This window comes from Nematostella vectensis, chromosome 6 (genome assembly GCF_932526225.1).
Source record: "Nematostella vectensis chromosome 6, jaNemVect1.1, whole genome shotgun sequence".
NCBI lineage: Eukaryota > Metazoa > Cnidaria > Anthozoa > Actiniaria > Edwardsiidae > Nematostella > Nematostella vectensis.
In genome coordinates this window covers 10,271,325-10,288,907 of record NC_064039.1, presented here as the reverse complement: position 1 = coordinate 10,288,907, position 17,583 = coordinate 10,271,325, and the positions used below count along the sequence as shown (strand labels likewise).

General features: G+C 37.8%; 2 protein-coding genes across 4 annotated transcripts; both read left to right on the top strand.

The window, feature by feature from the left end:
- Nucleotides 1-1,718: 1,718 nt before the first annotated feature.
- LOC5519903 (uncharacterized protein KIAA0930 homolog) lies at nt 1,719-10,353 on the top strand. Of its 2 annotated transcripts, none has more exons than XM_032364661.2 (14): nt 1,719-2,376; nt 2,455-2,606; nt 3,372-3,415; nt 3,909-3,969; nt 4,153-4,230; nt 4,491-4,519; nt 4,595-4,667; nt 4,995-5,060; nt 5,146-5,220; nt 5,879-6,036; nt 6,307-6,440; nt 7,139-7,178; nt 7,288-7,364; nt 8,743-10,353. In XM_032364661.2, the coding sequence occupies exons 1-14, from the start codon at nt 2,271-2,273 to the stop codon at nt 8,778-8,780; spliced, it is 1,131 nt and encodes a 376-aa protein (XP_032220552.1). In that variant the 5' UTR covers nt 1,719-2,270; the 3' UTR covers nt 8,781-10,353. The 2 variants fall into 2 exon arrangements, with proteins under 2 accessions (XP_032220552.1, XP_032220550.1); XM_032364659.2 differs by having other exon boundaries at nt 1,726-2,376; nt 7,285-7,364.
- A 2,457-nt stretch (nt 10,354-12,810) lies between these two features.
- LOC5519902 (RING finger protein 37) lies at nt 12,811-17,549 on the top strand. 2 transcript variants are annotated; one of them, XM_032364657.2, is made up of 4 exons: nt 12,811-14,412; nt 14,491-14,622; nt 15,024-15,316; nt 17,414-17,549. In XM_032364657.2, exons 1-3 carry the CDS (start codon nt 13,077-13,079, stop codon nt 15,269-15,271), a joined length of 1,716 nt encoding a protein of 571 aa, XP_032220548.2. In that variant the 5' UTR covers nt 12,811-13,076; the 3' UTR covers nt 15,272-15,316; nt 17,414-17,549. The 2 variants fall into 2 exon arrangements, with proteins under 2 accessions (XP_032220548.2, XP_032220549.2); XM_032364658.2 differs by lacking the exon at nt 14,491-14,622.
- The last annotated feature ends 34 nt before the right edge of the window (nt 17,550-17,583 follow it).

Sequence of the window (17,583 nt, the reverse complement as noted above, 5' to 3'; positions counted from 1 at the left end):
TCGTGAGATTTGGGCCATGGCCCTCAATATTTTCAGTTTTGCCTTTTGGCTTGTCATCAAAACCATTTATGTTTACTAAATTACTTAGTTACACATTGGCGCTCCCAAGGCATTCCTATTGCAGTTTATTTTAGATGATGGGTTGGGCGCAGGCAAGAATGCTATTGAGGCTTCAATTTAATCACGCATGCAGATTTATTGAAATCTGGTTTTGTTTTTCATTGAGTTTAAATCCCATTGGGATCCAGCTCAAGAAACCGTCTGTTTGGGTTATGTTATTACTAGTGCAGATTCTATCGATTTTAGATGAAGATACTATTTCAGAATTGTCATTTTGACAAAACAACGTTCTTCAAATAAATTGTAAAACACAAATGCTGTTCCCTAAAAACTAGTGTACTCAGGCGTTTCTGACGATGCTTGTGCTGCCTATATAGATGTTAACGTATGTTTTTCACTAAAACTGGTATGACTTTGAAAAAAAAAAAACAGTTCTACTTGGAGAAAAATCAGTGCTGCTTCATTGGCCATTAACAGGGCTTCTGAAATTACGCGCTTGTGCGGAAGCGCGTAATTTAGCTTTTTCCGCGTAATCCACAAATCTCCGCGTAATTTGTCTAAATTTTGAAAGACGAAACATTTAATTGCACAGATGTGTTCTTTTAGGGTTCTTACCTCTATTTCTCGTAAAAAAAGAGATATTCTTCGTCAGAGTGCGACGTTTCGAACTGAATTCCAAAAACAAATAAAATGACTACGCGTTCTTTGCTAAACGTTCATTGGGACAGCGCACATAAAGACTAAAGATTATTAAACTATAATGACAGGATTCTGGTTCGAGGCAAGAGCTAAGAACTCTTTGTTTGGTAGAAAGAATAACAGTTTCCGCCTCGCCGCGATCAGAATTTCTCTCTTAAGAGAAGCTCGTATTTTTATGTCAAGCTTTTTGCTCTAGCGTCCAAGGCGAGTGTAAAGAATACAAACCCTTATCGCTATAGCATTTGAATAGATTAACACCAGTGATTTACACTGACTGCAGGACTGCATATGCACATTGTGTAATACTGTTATGAGACTACGGTACTCTATAAAAGTCTAATTGCACTCTTGTTCAATGAATATCAATTATAATACGTTGTTTTTCATATATTATAATCACTATAGTATTAGTGATTTTTAACACCAATAATTTACACTGACTGCATTTGTACATCGTGTAATAATGTTATGAGTCGATTGTACTCTAATTGATTTGAGACTATGGTACTCTATATAAAGAGAGTCTATTGCACTCGTGTTCCATCAATGTCAATCATAATACGTTTTTTTTTCAGATATGATTTATACTGACTACATTTGTACATCGTGTAATAATGTTATGAGTCGATTGCACTCTAATTGATTTGAATGGTACTCTATATAACGAGAGTATATTGCACTCTTGTTCCATCAATGTTAATCATAGGAAGTTGTTTTTTAAATATGATTTACACTGACTGCATTTGTACATCGTGTAATACTGTGATGAGTTTGTTGTACTCTACTAATTGATTCGAGACTATGGTACTCTATCGAGAGTCTATTGAACTCTTGTTCCATCAATATCAATCATAATGCGTTTTTTTTCTCAGATATTATAATCACTATAATAGTATTAGTGAGTTTAACACCAATGATTTAGACTGACTGCATATGTACTTCGTGTAATACTATCAAGAGTCTATTGTACTCTAATTGAATCGATTCTTTAGTACTTTATATACCGAGAGTCTATTGCACTCTTGTTCCATCAATACTAATCATAAGTTGTTTAACAGATATTATTGTACACTGAAAAATAATAATAATAATTGCATTTATATAATTATAATAAATTTGCTTTGCTCATGTAATCCTCTCAGCTTTTTGTTTTTTCCTTCTTTTCAGATATCCCAATGAAGGCTTCTGGGTAGGATAAGTGTTTCACCGTCTCCATCTTCTGCGCCAGTCTAGCCCGAACTTTGTTAACTCTACGTCATTCAGCAGTGATTACTGCTAGCTGGGCGCTGGCTACATATCCAAAATAAACAGGAGTTCTCCTGAACGGTGTTTGTTGTAAAGTGTTATGAAATGGAGGCAAAATTAGATGTTTCTGTAATATAAAGCCGATCGGCGATCATACCCACGCAACCTCAGGATGGTAAGCCTGTGGTTTGGAACTGGAAACGCGAAGGTACTCGGCACCAGTCCTTTCGTCCGTTTGTGAAGTCACGTGACTACAATCTTCCAAGATGGCGGTCAGTCAACAGAAAATCGACCCTTCCAAGAATGTTACGCGGGTACTGGAAAGCATTTGTAAGGAGCGAAGGAAAGAAACAATGGATAAAGTTAGTGACGGTAAGAGCATTACCATGAAATCCTCTTATATCGGGATAATCTGTTGATAACAAGAGTTTGTTGGCCTTTTTCCCGTAGGTGGCTTCGTTGTTTTGGCTATCGAGTCGTTCTGGACGCGTCTATTTTCGCAGTATTTTATCTACAAGCACGACGATAGCAGAGACGATTTATTATTTTACGTGAAAAGCGCTGCACCTTCTAAGCGAGGAAAGGATTCTAGTAAATCTGAGGTGAGGGAATTTGCTGAAAACGAGATCACCTGGAAGTTCCGCTTGCGAAATCACACAACAACAGAGGGGTTTCGTGTTCTCAAATTACCAAACTGCTGTCAAAATTGATTACCGTTCTGATTCTGAATATGAACGCCATAAGGAAGTCCCAGCTGCTACTACCACTGAACTGTTTTTATTGACACAATTTCTCTGTAGTCTTTTTTTTTTATGCCAATTCTGCTTTACACCCGACCCCTCTTTAATAATTTCAGCTTACCCCCTAAAAATCCTACTGGCCAACCTCTATAATGTGGCCACTCCCAGGTCACAAAATATTATAACACTCTACATGGTGCGGCCACTGCCACCACTTCATGGTCTCAACTTATCTTAGACATTTAAATACATGTTTCAACATGAAGCATGTCTCCTAGTAAAACATCTCCCAAAACCATATACCATAAATAAACTACCATATTTGTGTCACACTGCAATACATATTTTTGGTCTTTTCTTAACTAGGAAACGTGTTGCACGCAATGTTATGGGAAAACCTTGCACTCATACTAAAGAAGCCATAATTGCTTACAAAGGCCATCAGTTCCTTGCATTCAGACAGATTTTCCCTAGTATTCAATACACTAATACCCTGGAGCGAACTAAATACCTCAAGGTTTTGGCATATGAGTGAATTTCACCCTGACCGTTTTCTTGCTTTTTATAAACACTCGGGGGCCTTCTCAGCAGATCCCTGTTTAAAATGTCTAATATCCTTGTACACAGGCTCAGATATTGGTCTTCAGAAAAGATACCAAGAACTTGCCCAGGTAACTGTTATTGAAGTGTAACTCAAAGTCACATTAATACAAGTTTACTTCCGGAGGTCTGACGGAAACCTCAACCATTAATAGACAAATCTGTAACTATAACTTTGAGGGTGAAGAAAAAACTTGTTTAAAAGCATTTTAGTGCCAGCTATTAAAGGGGGAGGAAAATTATTACCAAGTAGAGTGCTTCATTAAACTATCCAAATATTATAAAAAAGAACAAATAAAAAAAAATTAGTCTGATATCCAAAGAGTGAACAAGGGCAACAGTTAACATAAGCAAGTATGTCTAGAATGTTATTTCACCAATCAAAAAGTACCAATAGTACCTTGCCTGTTATTGGCCAGAAAATGATAAACATTCCATATATTATTGTTTTCTTGTTCACATACAGTAGTAACCTGGTAATACCTTTACATGTCATAATGTATTTGAGCATTCGCACTTAGATTTTTCTTGATTTTACATTTTATAATCATTTTGTTTTTGCAGTTTGGGTGACCCAGATATTGATTGGGAAGAAACAGTTTATCTAAACCTTATTTTACACCAGGTAAAAAGCACATGTCTTTATCAATTCCTAACATATTATTAAACTTATTAAAACAACGTAACTTACCTGAAATTTAATGTAGGTTATTATAAGCATCAAGAAGAATGGTCTAAGTTGTTTTGTAACTTCTAATAAACCTATTTTGTTTTTAATGATTGTCTAATATAATTGAATTGTGTTTAGTTCGAGTATACATTAACATGTGCCGTGTGCACCAAGCCCCATGAAAAAGAGCTGCGAATACTGCGGCGAATATCTCAGGTATGCTGTGATGTGATGTCATCCCTACTTTGTATTATAGGATGTTTAAGATCTATGATGCCATTTCATGCATGTTCATTTCTTTGTGTCTGCTGTTTTTTTTTACATCACATCTTGAAGAGAACCTGGAAAACATGAAAAGGTGGCCTGTGTGGAGAAAAAACTATTATGCACAATAAAATCTGCAAGGCAGCATCCTCCTATTATTCTTTGTTTGGCAGTATATTTTTGTAATTTGTTATATGCTCTTTTACCTGCAGCAAGTTTATGCAACTCCAAGCAGAAGAAGGTAAAATGTTACTTACTGTTGCTAATTAAATTTTTGGGAAAGCCAATCATATTAATGTAAAATGCTTTATTTCAGAATGGATAGCAAAGGAGAGACCACTGAGATATCATACCCAAACATATTTTTTGTAATTGATGATTTTGAAGAGGTACTGTATCCATTTAAATACCTTCATAAGTTTGTATAATTGTATCAATTGCTCAATTATATTTAGTATGAGAGTTTTTTTTCCAAACTACTCAGTGGAAGTCTGTGTGCCCAAAGTGCAATGAAACGTGTGGTCTCATCTCTGGGCCCATATGATGCTATTTACTTTAATTTATATATGTTTTAATGTGAGGGGACCACTGTAGTTGCCCAGTCTGTAGTTGCTCCCAGGCATGTGTTTATGTTTTTGTTAGGTTGTGTTGTTGTTTATTGCAAAGTCAAATAAAAAAATAAATAAAGTTTAACATAAATTGGTCATTCTCTGCAGACATTCAAGGACTTTACAGTGAAAGATAATGAGATGGTGTGTGTTGAACTTGTAGCTAGAGATAAGGTAGGCAAAGCATCTTATTGAAAAATTGCTTATTCAGTGTCTGTTACTGTGGAAACTGATATTTGCAATGTAATTTTATTTTCAGACAGAATCTTTTAAAGGAGTGGTATTTCTAGGATCTATACGATTTGAATCACTTAAGAAAGTTTACGAGAATAGAGTAAGTACTGTTTGAATCTCACATCTTCATCATAAAGGAAAATTATTATCTAGCAGGTAGGGTGTACTCTCAAACATGCATATAGCCTGGGTAGCTGGCTGTTGAGTTTCAGATGTTTCAGAAGTTTTTATTCGTTTGCTGTGGCAACTGTAAGGAAAAACCACCTGCAATCAACCCCATGAGATTTTTGAAACTCCGTTTGCCAGTGAGAGGAACAACTGACTAGCTAATATAACAATAACTTTTCATGTCAATCAACCGCCACATCTGGTGCAGTACTAGTTAGTAGTAAAATGATGACGAGGGAAGATGGATTGTTTGAGCGAAATTATCTAGACAAGTGCTTAGAAGATTTAAGAAACCTTGGGTATCAAGGTTCACTTAAGGAGGGACAGAGAGAAGCTTAACATAATTTTTTCTTGTGCAGGTCTTGCAAACTATGCTGGAGAACAAGTTGTCATTAGCAAATTCGATTTCTAAGCCTCTACAAAAATTAAAATTAATTAGACACTTTTTTGTAATCCAACCACGCTTACCCAATCATATCCCTGGGCCGTTATGTTTATAACTATTTTCATGGTTACCTTCGGCAGTTGGTGCTTAGGGACAACCCTGAACATGACCACCACCATTGAACATTTCATCCTACTTTTGACAGGCGAGCATGGCAACAAAGGTGGCTCAGAAGATGTCCATGGGTTGGTGGAAAGGCCAGTCAACTGTAGAGTTTATCAAGATGAAGGGACCTAGCGGGAAGGGGCATGCAGAAATGGCAATATCACGGCACAAGGACTGCACCACTCCTGATTGTTATTGGTTAGTCTGGGGGGCTAGTTAGTTTGCCACATTAGGTGCATTTAATAAAAAGGCTGTATCCACCTGTAATTTTTGCAAAATTTGTGAGCCACGACAAGTCGCAAGTCTTGGCCTAGAAATGCTGTTAGTATGACTAGGTGGTTGAATTATAGCGATCAAAGATGTGAAAACCTGGCAGCATGTTTGATGCCACTGCTTTGCTTGTCATGTATTGTAAATTTAGTATATTTGAAATTATTGTAGAGGTCAAACTCTGATTTGTGTCCTCAGCTCCATATGTACAGAATGCGGTGGACGGGAAGACTGTGTTGGTTCGTCAGATACTGACATGCCTTGCCAATGTACAACAGATGACAGCTGTGACTGGTCTCATTCACAACAAGTATCAAGTAAAAAGAAAAAAGGTAAAATCCTTTGAATACCTAAATACCTTAAATACAAATGCGCACTATAAAAGGGACTTGCCTAAGGCAAGATGTCTTTTGTCATTTGGCATCACTTAGTGCAGAGCTCCATAGAGAGAGACCAAAATGCTACGATAGAGTTCTAGAGTGGCCGATAGCACACTATTGAAAAACATAGCCTTATCAACAGCTGTTTCTTGAAACAGAACAAAAAATAGTTAAGATTACATAGGTTTTGAAGTGATGAATATTTCAAATTTGTTGTTTGTACGCACACGCACTATTATGACGTCATTTCATGCTCTTGTTTTTGTAGAGAATGGACTCTAAACACTTTCCCAAATATTCCTTATAGCTCTTTAACACTATTTTGTACTTGGCCTAGTTTGTCGTACAGCTTTACTTTTAGCATGTTTTCTTCCAGCGGTTACAGAGGTTGGCACTCAATGAAGTCTAGCTGTGAATGACATAGACTTTTTGCGAGAGCTTGCGAAAAAGGGGGGCTGAGCTATCCCTCTTATAGCGCTCGTTCATGTTTGAAACATCCTTGAAGACATTTTAATCTCTTATGCTGCAGTGAAAGCAAAAGAAATTGTAATGTTTGTCCTCTGAAAATTAAAATACTACCTCCCCTCCCCCACCACTGTTCTGACATGTATTTCTTCATCCGATAATTTATGTTACTTTGTAATTTGCAGGTAGTACTGCAACATCCTCAGTACAGCGAACAAAATTAAGGTATTTAAAAGGAGGGTCTATAGTACCTATAAAAAATGGTAATAAAAGAAGACATCCATACTCATTATTGTTTTGTTAATCGTTATTTTATGTGCTTTGTTTTCAGTAGAAGAAGGTCATTGGGATCCTCAATTTTATCAGCATACTTAACCTATGTCACTTTACCTTGGAACAAAATAATAAAAGGTAATAACTTCAATTCTTTAGCACTGGTTTTCAGGCAACATAAACTAAACATAAACAGCTTGACCAAAAACGAATCAGTTTGAAAATAACTTTGGGCATTAAAAAAAGGGAATAGACATAATTGTTCTTCTTCATCTGCTTGTGCTGTTTTCATGTGACATTTTTAATTGAAATGTTTGTAATGATATGCTTGTGTAAAAACCATTATTATCCGGCTGTGATTGTACGGGCGCTCTGATTGGCTAAACCCCGGGCGAGATTTCCTGTACCGACCTCGAGGTCCGTCTGAATCCCTACGGACCGGCAAATGTTTCTGTTTTGGAAAACAAAAAACCCCGCGATTTCATTTGAAAAAAGCAACCCAACAAACAAACTATAAAGTCCCCAAAGCTAGAAGGCAGTCCCCAAAGCTAGAAGAATGAATTCAGACTCAGAACATTCGGGAAGCGAATTTTATTACCCTGAAGATGAAAACATGGTGCAACAACAATTTCAATGGCAACAAGAAAAGCCTATGGGAGGAGAAAATCAACTCGCTAGAAGCATCAACAAGAAATGTCACTCACTTTGAGTAGATCAGCCGTAGAACGATCAAGCGCCACTACCACAGTCATTCCGACAAGTCAAAGTCAGTTGCCTGTTCCTGGATTTCTTCAACAAAACACAGCTTCAACCTCCACGGCGAATGCCGAAGTATCAGCGATTTTTCCGGAATTCGCGATGTCTCTGGATGCACTTTCGACATCTTCAACGCTCCAGTATATAACCAGAACAATCCAATGAAACGTCGCAGAATGATCATTGAGAGCGATGACGAGGACTAAGACATTTCCTCAAGAATGTTGTCTTTTTTAGTCAAACAAGTGCGAAAAAGCACGATTCGTAAGTTTTCCGAACTCTTGAGAGACTTTCGAGCTATGAAGTTTCTTGCTTACTTTGTGAAAAATTTCTTGCTTGCTTTGTGAAATCCAAACATTGTAAGAAGTACTTATATGCTCATTCCAGAGGCAAGAGAAGTTGAGAATGTTCTTTCAATAAAACCGAGCAGTTGTCTATCCAGCGTTTGTGATGTTTAGTTCAATCTCAGCGGGGAATTCTTCGGCCTTAAACTAGATGCGCGCTCTGGTTCAGAGCACTTCCGCCGTAAACCGGAAAGTCCTTTTTAAACGCACACTTTCTCTTCTTTTCATGCAAAAAGCCGGATAATAAAAACTTTACTAACCTCGTTAGCTCGGTTAATAAGTCTTTAGTCTGTACTCAAGCTTGCTTGGTAGGGGTAGCGATGGGTACCTCTAAATTTCAAAAGTCTTGCAAGTATCAGAGTCTCTTTTTATTAAATATTAGTAATACAGAAATTATGTTTTTGTTCTTATTGCAGACATCTTAGAAGTGCGACAACAGCCAATACTCACATGACCAAGGGATTAAATTATTAGGCATATTTGATGCAGAGTATTATGAATTTGTGTAGTCTCTTTGCAGTTATAAGGCCTTGCGCACGGTGTTGCGCATCAGAGCGTAACAAATTCTAACGCTAGGTTTATGATTATAACTTTGATCTCGAGAAAGCTACACACTTTTTATTTTATTTGGATAACGTTTGTCTAATGTGCATCTCGAATCCAAAGTTAGAGATAGTAAAAAAAATTCAAAAACATTAAAAAATATATCAAAATAAAAACCGTTTTAAAGCCCATTTTTTATGAACATTGCTCCATCTTTTTGCTAATTAAAAAGAAACTTTTTGTTTTGTAGTTTGATCAATGTCATAAATGGAATGCACTTGAAATTCTCTTTAAGATGCTGTCCTTTTTATAGAAAGAGGAAAAGAAATGTGAACAAACGGGAGCGATAAGCAGCGTTAAATTTTTTTTCGACAATAGAAAACACAAAACGTCGAATTACGTCGTGCTTTTATTTTGCCTTTTTTTGCGCGCCTTTTTTGCCCTTTTGCTTCTTGCCTTTTTTGCCCATCGCGCCTTTTTGCCTTATTTTGCCATCGCGCTCTCTCTGCATTTTCATTGTGCTTTTTATGCAGTATGAAGTGTTTTTTTCTGTATTTTTCACCCCTAGACAATATCAACCAGCTGTTACGAGTATTAGCGAAATCTAAAACAAGTGCGAATAATATACTTTTCTAGACGTAATTTCAGAAAAAGGAATGGCTGCTGGCAGCCTGTTGATATAATTTGAAATTCCTCGGGTATTTGTCTACTTTCAGTTCTTGCTTCTCATTTTATGCAAGACAAGAATTCGCCCCGTTCGAGTTTGAATATTGCAAACTTAAAAGCATGGAGAAATATACATTCTATAACGAAAATAATGTTAGAAGGCTAAATTGTAAAATGATACAGCTCCCATAATCTGAATTTTCCGAAGCTGGATTGAATTATGATTTTTTTATAGCAGGATTCTAGAAAGGTGCGCGAAAGGTAAAAGAAAAAAAGGCAAAAAATAGTGCGCGATAGGGCATAAAAGGGCAAAAACATGCGCGGTAGGGCAAAACTAGGCAAAAAGGCAAAACACATTTGCAGCGTACAAATGTTACGCAGCAGTTTATGATAACTACATAACGTCCATACTTCGACAACAAAATATTGTGGTTTTCTATTAGGTTAGAAAAATAGTATGACTATTTTTAAAAACTACGATAATCAAACTTTTATATCCCAAATTCCGGATACGTATAACGCAATACTTAAGAAATTGCAGTAAATCTAAAACGAAATGTTGAGAAATTCCTTGTTGAGCCAGGCCATATGCAAAAAAGTTTTTCCAATCATACATTCCAAACAACATGGAAATAGCAAAATTATCAATTATATGAAAGTTTAATAATATATTGTACATAACAAATATAAAGAACAGTGTAATTACGAAAACAACTGAGATTTTTTTGGGACATACATGCAATAATAGGGTCTTGATTGTCTGAACCCATGTTCTGTATTTTAAGTCTTGTATCAAAGAAATAAACTTTAATGACAAACGTGCTCTTTCAACCCAGGATCTTGTGAGCGTTTACTGCTCAATAGTTAGATCGAGTATCGAGTACGCTTCCCCGGCCTGGGCTGCACTGCCCCAGTACCCAGTGATATGCTGGAATGGGTACAAAAGAAAGCCTTGCGGGTTATTTATCCTAGCCTACAGTATGACGAGGCGCTAAATGCCGCCAATATGGAACCCTTGCATGTTCGAAGGGATTCCGCATGCCGCAGATTTGTTAAGTCATGTAGGGAAGACAGTTTACTTGTGGGGATTATTCAAACCCCAGCGGTCATATCCTACGGTCGTGTGCTATGCTCCCGTCACCAGTCAATTCACCCAACTGTTGCTAGGACAAACCACATGAACGACTTTGTGTCATTTAAATGTATTAATTATTATTTGTGTCCAGTTGACGGCCCTGTAATTCAGCCCTTGGCTGCAAAAGGGAGGAATAAACCATTGATTGATTGAAACTATAAATGTCAACTTTTTTTATTTTGTCTAACCCAAAATCTGACAAAAAGGATGAGCCCCCTAAATCTCTAGAAGGCTGGATGCCATTGTAAGGTAATTCATGTGGATTTTTTTCAAACAGAAAAATAAGAAGTTCTAAAAAATAATAAAATAATGGCCCAAATAGTAAAACCAGCTAGAATAGCACTTGCATAAGGTTATTTACATACATAGAACTGCCCTCCGGGGGTGGAGGGTCTTCCCATGTTGAACTGATAGGGATGCTCGTCATATTTTTAGGGGTCAAAATTGGGCCTCAGGTATTTTTTAGGGGGTATCCGAGAAAAAATAGGCTTTTCTCTCAGAAATAGTATTTTTTAATGCTTCAAGGTATTTTTAGGGTAGCAATTTTTGGTGTGCTTTGTTTCACATTTTTTTCTATATTATGGATAAACATGGTATGTACCATCTACAATCCGGGACTAAAACAATGGGGCAAAAATTTTGTTCTACATAAAAATATCATATTTCTCCCCTCCCCCCCCCCCCCACCCATGCTCAATGTTGCATGTGGAAATATACATTGAATTGTAGAGAAAGTTGATTTCCCAACAGCATTGAATGGGGGGGTTATCGACAGGAACAGAGTAGGTTCCTATATTATGATTCACGCACCCATGTTCTACGTGCACAAAACCATTGTGTCCCTAAGTAATTTGTCCCTGATTGTAGTCCCATCTATGTCTTTATATGAGCTTCACTCTTTAACAAGGTTTTAATGATTTGTCAATATTGTGGTGAAAGTCTAAAACAGTTGGTTATTATTTGATGATCAACCACATTCCCTCAAAACTGTTGTTATTCAACACATCATAATATAGACATAAAGACAATAACCCCAGCGTCCCTTTGAAGATAGTCCCGCCCTCCAGCCACTCTACCCTCTGCTTCTAATTTAACCGTATCACAACCATATGCTGCTGGACCTTGGCTGCAGAGAAATGGCACATTGGGAAACTTATCTCGAATGATAGTTAATAAGCTTACTTCCTGCATAAATGTCAAGTTTGGGAAAAACATCAAAGCAAAAGTGTTGGCTAATGCAAAGTTAGTGCCTAGAATCCTTTCACTTGCTGTGATAACATTTCCGATAAAGTCCTCATTATCTCTCCCATATGGAATAACAACTGTTGCAGCCTTAATATTACCTGACACTACTAGACCTGCTATCTCATGATGAGTGGCCATGTTCTTAAAGAATACAAAGTCTTGGCTGTAACACCCAGCTAAAACAACCTCATTTCCATACTTTGATTTGCATGTGACAGCAAATTTAGTTAGTTTTCCGAGTGACAATGGATGAATAAATACCAATACAAGCCTCACTGGTAAATCCATGTCTGGTAAAAAACTTCCAAGGCCTCCAATACCTTTGTATTTGTTGCGTAATGGGACATAAAAATCGGATACTTGTACGTCGGGTGTGCGTGGAATAAGTATCATTCCTAAGTTACTACTGATCCTTGAAGTTGTTTGCGGTTGCATAGGGTTGTTTCCAAACAACTCATCCCTAAAGTTGGACCCTATTCCAGGGTCGCAGGGTAAATGTTTCGTTCCAAGCACAAAGTTAAATGTCCCCCCTGTTATGGCACACTTTGGAGGAACACTTTGTTTTATCCCCGTTAGTACCTTCTTCAAAGATTCAAAACATGAAGTTTGACCGCAGGACATTAGCAACAAAGCCTGAGCTTCAGTCAAGACCACATTTTGTAAGAAGTCCACAATTTGATCTAGAGACTTTTTCAACAATGTAAGGGGTAGAACAGTAATGTAGCATTTCTTCCTTTTACGACGAAGTTGGCGAACTGTTTTGTTCCAAAGACGGCAAACTTGAGCAGCATTAGATAGAGATCTTCCAGGCACACGAGTAAGGATAATCTCTACAATATCGGCCATTTCTGACAGGCAGTACCCAGCATTTATTTTGTTGTTCAGTTTGGTCGCCATTTTGAAAAACAAAGGTACACAGGGGACCCGTCAGTCTAGTAAGTGAACCTCCACAGGAAGACCGGACCTGGGTACTAGGAGAGACCACAAAACTTTCAGCTTTACCCCTTTACAACGATTTTTATTTTACATTTTTCCTACTAACATATAGTGCCTCTGTAAAATGATATTTGTATTCCTCAGCGTACTTACATGTTTGTATGCGCACCACAGGCTGACCGAGATATTGCACTAGAATTTTAACGCTCGCAAAGGGCTTTGGGAATGTTTTCAATATGTCGGCCAAGTAAGCGCGAACTTTTTATTGAGCATGCCCTCATGGTTTATGGAATCAAAATGATTATAAACCTTACCGAAAGCTTGTTCAGCCCCAGATTGCAATGCAGCTCTGTATGCTGCGATGGCTATTCGCCAAATAACTTAATTTCTGAGAACTGGCGAGAACGAAGTCAAGGTTTTCTTGCTGCGCACTTTGTCAAACCGCCGGTTGATTTGTTGTTCCAACTACCGTTTCCGGTTAACATTGAATCAGTTCTAATCAAACCAAAAGTCGGCTCACAAATATCTTGTGGAATCGATGTGTTTGTTGCCGGGATTGTCCCAGTGAATCAACCAAGCCAAAAGAGAAAGAGTAGAAATACAAAGCAGAATGACTCTGTAGTCACTCAGCCAGACACTGGAAGAAAAAGCAGTGATGGCAAAGAATTGAACTTTAAATCTGATAACAGTGTTAGCTTATCAGACGCGTGGCATAATTATTCCACCATGATAACTCCAAGCTCATTTAAATCTAATCATCACCACCTTTTTACGCAAGTATGTCGGTCATATGACACAGAAGGCCGTGCACTAATTATGAGGAACAGGCGATTCCAGGAGCGTGCCCCCATCAAAGGCACAACTTCTATGGATGGAGGGGAAACTTCTGAGCGTGATTTTCTTCATACACACTCTCTGTATTATGTAACACATGTTGTTGTGCGTGTCTGGAGAGTTGTGAGATCTTCAGTACCAGCCATTGGAAAAGTAGATATTTTTGGCCAAGTTTCTGCTTCTTGCAGCCCAACTATTGTCCAACAAGTTATAGATATACAAAACAAAGCTCAGGAACAAAGTCAGCAACAAAGTACTTGTAGTTTAGTGGAAGATTTGAAGAACACCATGGTTAGCAAAAATGAGTTAGAGTGTGGTATACCAGCAGAGTTTCTAGATCCTATAACATGTATTTTGATGACAGTACCAATTTTACTGCCGTCAGGTGAAAATGTTGACAGCAGCACCTTGGATAAACACATAGAGGCAGAGCGCCAATGGGGTCGCTTGCCAAGTGATCCCTTCACAGGGGTACTCTTAAATGATAGCTACAAACCTGTTCCTAATGCAGCTCTTAAAGCAAGAATTGATAAGTACATACTAACAAGTGGGATTGATATGACTTCTAGAGGAAGAACGGTGGGGAAAGTTGCTATTGAAAAAACTGCAATCCTCCCATCATCAAGCTCATCCACTTTAGTAACCAACTGTACGCAAAGAAGAATAATTAAAATTCCTGAAGCCTCAGTAAAAATATGTGGTTCTGAGAAAAATGACCTCCATAAAGGTAATGTTTTTAGTAGTTTTATTGAAACTTGCCATCAAGTGTAGATTGTAACTTGTCACTTGTAATCTAATTTTCTAGTCCTCTCACATGAAGAGCATTTATCGACAAGCCTGGATTCTGCTCTGAAACAGACATTATCAGGAAACAGTTTTCTCAAAGGCATATGTAAATCAGGTGGAGATGACTTAAGCACAACAAACAGCTTGAGAGGTATTCTACTTTTAATTCACCAAGGCCTGCTAGAATTATCATTATAAGCAGCATTAGCATTATATTTACCATCATAATTGATTTGTTGGCTATTTTAGATGTACATTTAGTTATAAGGCATTTTCAGGAGACCATTGTCCAGTTTCAAATTTCACATTGCTTCGTTCTAAGCCCAAAGGGATTCTTGCTGATATATGCATGGAATCTGTATTTATACAACCTAGGCTGTTCAGTGGGCATAGTAGAATTTGAAACTGGACTAATAGGCTTTCAGAACTCATAACAATGATATTTAATGTACAAATGTTTTAAATAACTTTGGTGTCTAAGATGGCACAGCATCATGTTAAATTTTGTGTCATTTTTTTATTTTTCATTAATTCTCTTTTTTTGTCTCACAGGTGGTGCCAAAACTTCACCCAGCAATTGTAAAACCATGAGGCAAACCCCAGGGGAAAAACTAAGGAGTACAATATGTAAATCTTGCAGCAGGTCACTTGAAAAGCAACCAGCATTCCAGCTTCCATGCAAGCATCTGATCTGTAGAGGATGCCTCACAGGAAGAACAGCAGGCCAGATGACCTGTGTTGAATGCAAATCTCCATATACACATGCAAGTGTGTCAAGGGTTCACTCAACTTACCTCTGAGCCTACGCATGCCACCTGAGATAGGCAGAATGGATGGTGGTGATAGTGAGTATTCCGTTGTGTTATATGTTACTTAGTTCATTTAGCCTGTTAGATATGAATGGTTTCCAGTTTAAAGGAATATTGCCTAAAGGAAGGGGTGGCTCAAGTGTTTTGGATTCCAGGAAAAATCCATACCTCCCCCATGGGGGGATTGAAAAAAATCCCAGGGCAGGGGGTCTTTTGGTACCAATTGTTGAGGGAATAATGTATAAGCAAATTTACCGGGTAGAACTTCTGGGGGTGGATGATGTATGGATTCTGTCTTGGAATGCTCATTTTGAAGGTGACAGTTGAAAAAGGAAGTAAATGTTTCAAAATGTTTGTAGGTAAAAAAACGTTGTTGAGTAGCTTTATGAAGCACACGGAATATCATTTGAGTATTTCAGTTTAGTGAAATGTGTTCCCCATCCTCCTTCCCATTTTTTCTCCAACAATCAGAGTGTCTACATTATTTGTTGCGCTTCTTGTTTGCGCATGTAGTTTTTTATTTCCTTTGAGCCATTCTGAGCACAGGCTTACCAACCATTCAGTCAGTCTCCAGTCAATCTCAGGTTGTCAAGCCTGTGTTCTGAGTGGTAAAAATTGTCATCCTTTCAATATTTTATGAAAAAATATTGAGAAAGACTACAGGCAAGCTGTATAAAATCTAGATGGTGTGCGTAGGCGTGGTGTAGACAAGCTATGAATCAACGCAAGTTCGAAAAAGTATGTTGAACGCCTCTGCTGCGCTGACGTTTCAAGCGTTAGGCCTTTGTCGGAACGTCAGCGCAACTACTCTATTTCACAGAGGCGTTCAACATACTTGTTCAACCTTGTGTTGATTCACAGCTTTTCAATATTTTAAACGGATAACAAAGGGAACCGTTAACATTCACGTGAGAATCTCCAGGTTTGTCATCCGCTCCTGATGGATTGCTTGGTAAAATCGTGGCCCACTCAGAAGTCGTGGTGTTACAACCCCTTAAACGAAAGGGTGCATACAAAAGATTAAAAAAAATCAAGATGAGAATGATCTTTTCTTGTTGTCGTTGTTTTTGATTAACTGCACCATTGAGTTTGTGTTGCTTCGAAAAGCTTGGAGCTTAAGAGATTTTTTCAGATATAAGTTTTTGCTTTTAGTCCACCCATGCTTTCTCTCAGCCCACACGTGTCGTGCCTATATACGCTTTTCATAAAGAACAAAAATCAAAAACAAAACAGCCCATCGTAGGGTTTATTCCGTTTATTTGCTCTTTTCTAGCTTTCGTTCCAAATATTCGAAACCTTTATTTTCTTTTCTTTTATCGGTTACATTTGGAAAAGTTTAAGAGGATTACTCAGCTATTCCGGAAATCATTTCTTGGATTCCATTCCATTGGATTTGTGCTTTCGTTAGGATTAGATGCATGTTCCCAGAGGCACCACCACCGATATGGACATTACATGATTTAAGTTTTGATACAACAGACATTGATCTCATATATTTTTGTTTTGAGAAGTCAACACTGCGCACTATTACTTCTACTACTATTACTTCGCCCACGCCGCACCTAAATTATTATGAAAAAAAAAAACAATTTCCTGACAGTTTCGATGCGCTAAAGTGCGATAAAGTTATTTTATATAAGTTTTAGGGTACTATCCAATACTTCTAGAGATTAAAGCTTTTAAAACAGACTCCTTGTTCCCAAATTATTCCTTAAATGCAGGGTGAACGTTTTTAGGACCGTTTATTGTCGGTTGTATTGTTTCATAAAGAACAAAATGAACCTCCGATATATTGGCGATGTGCCTGCGACAACAGGAGGTTAAACCTTTTACCCTTTTTTTATTATCTTAGCAAAATATGGAAGAATAACCACAAAAATCCCAGCTATTCATTAAAAGGTGATTTCACCAGGAAACGTATCTCGGCTGTGATTGGCCATAGTCATTGCGAAATTGATGTTCAATGCAAACATCGCTAATATAAATGACCCCTAGTCGCCTGCCGAAAATAGTGATTTTTATTGTTCCTGTTTATCGTCGCAATTAGTGTTAGCCGGCATTTTCAGACGATAATTAATGGAGCAGTATTACAAAAAACATTTCGGAAGTGAAAGCGTTTTTCGTTTCAAATAGATGGCAAGCGTGAAGCGTGTAACCGGATGGCGTGTCACATACGTCAGCTCCACGCGTCACGCCGAACAATGCAGGACACTCTCGGCCATCCGCCACGCTACTAAAAATATGTTCGTCCTCGCACAGCCGACACAAGTACAATCAACCGGCTCATCGCGGTCAAAAGCACT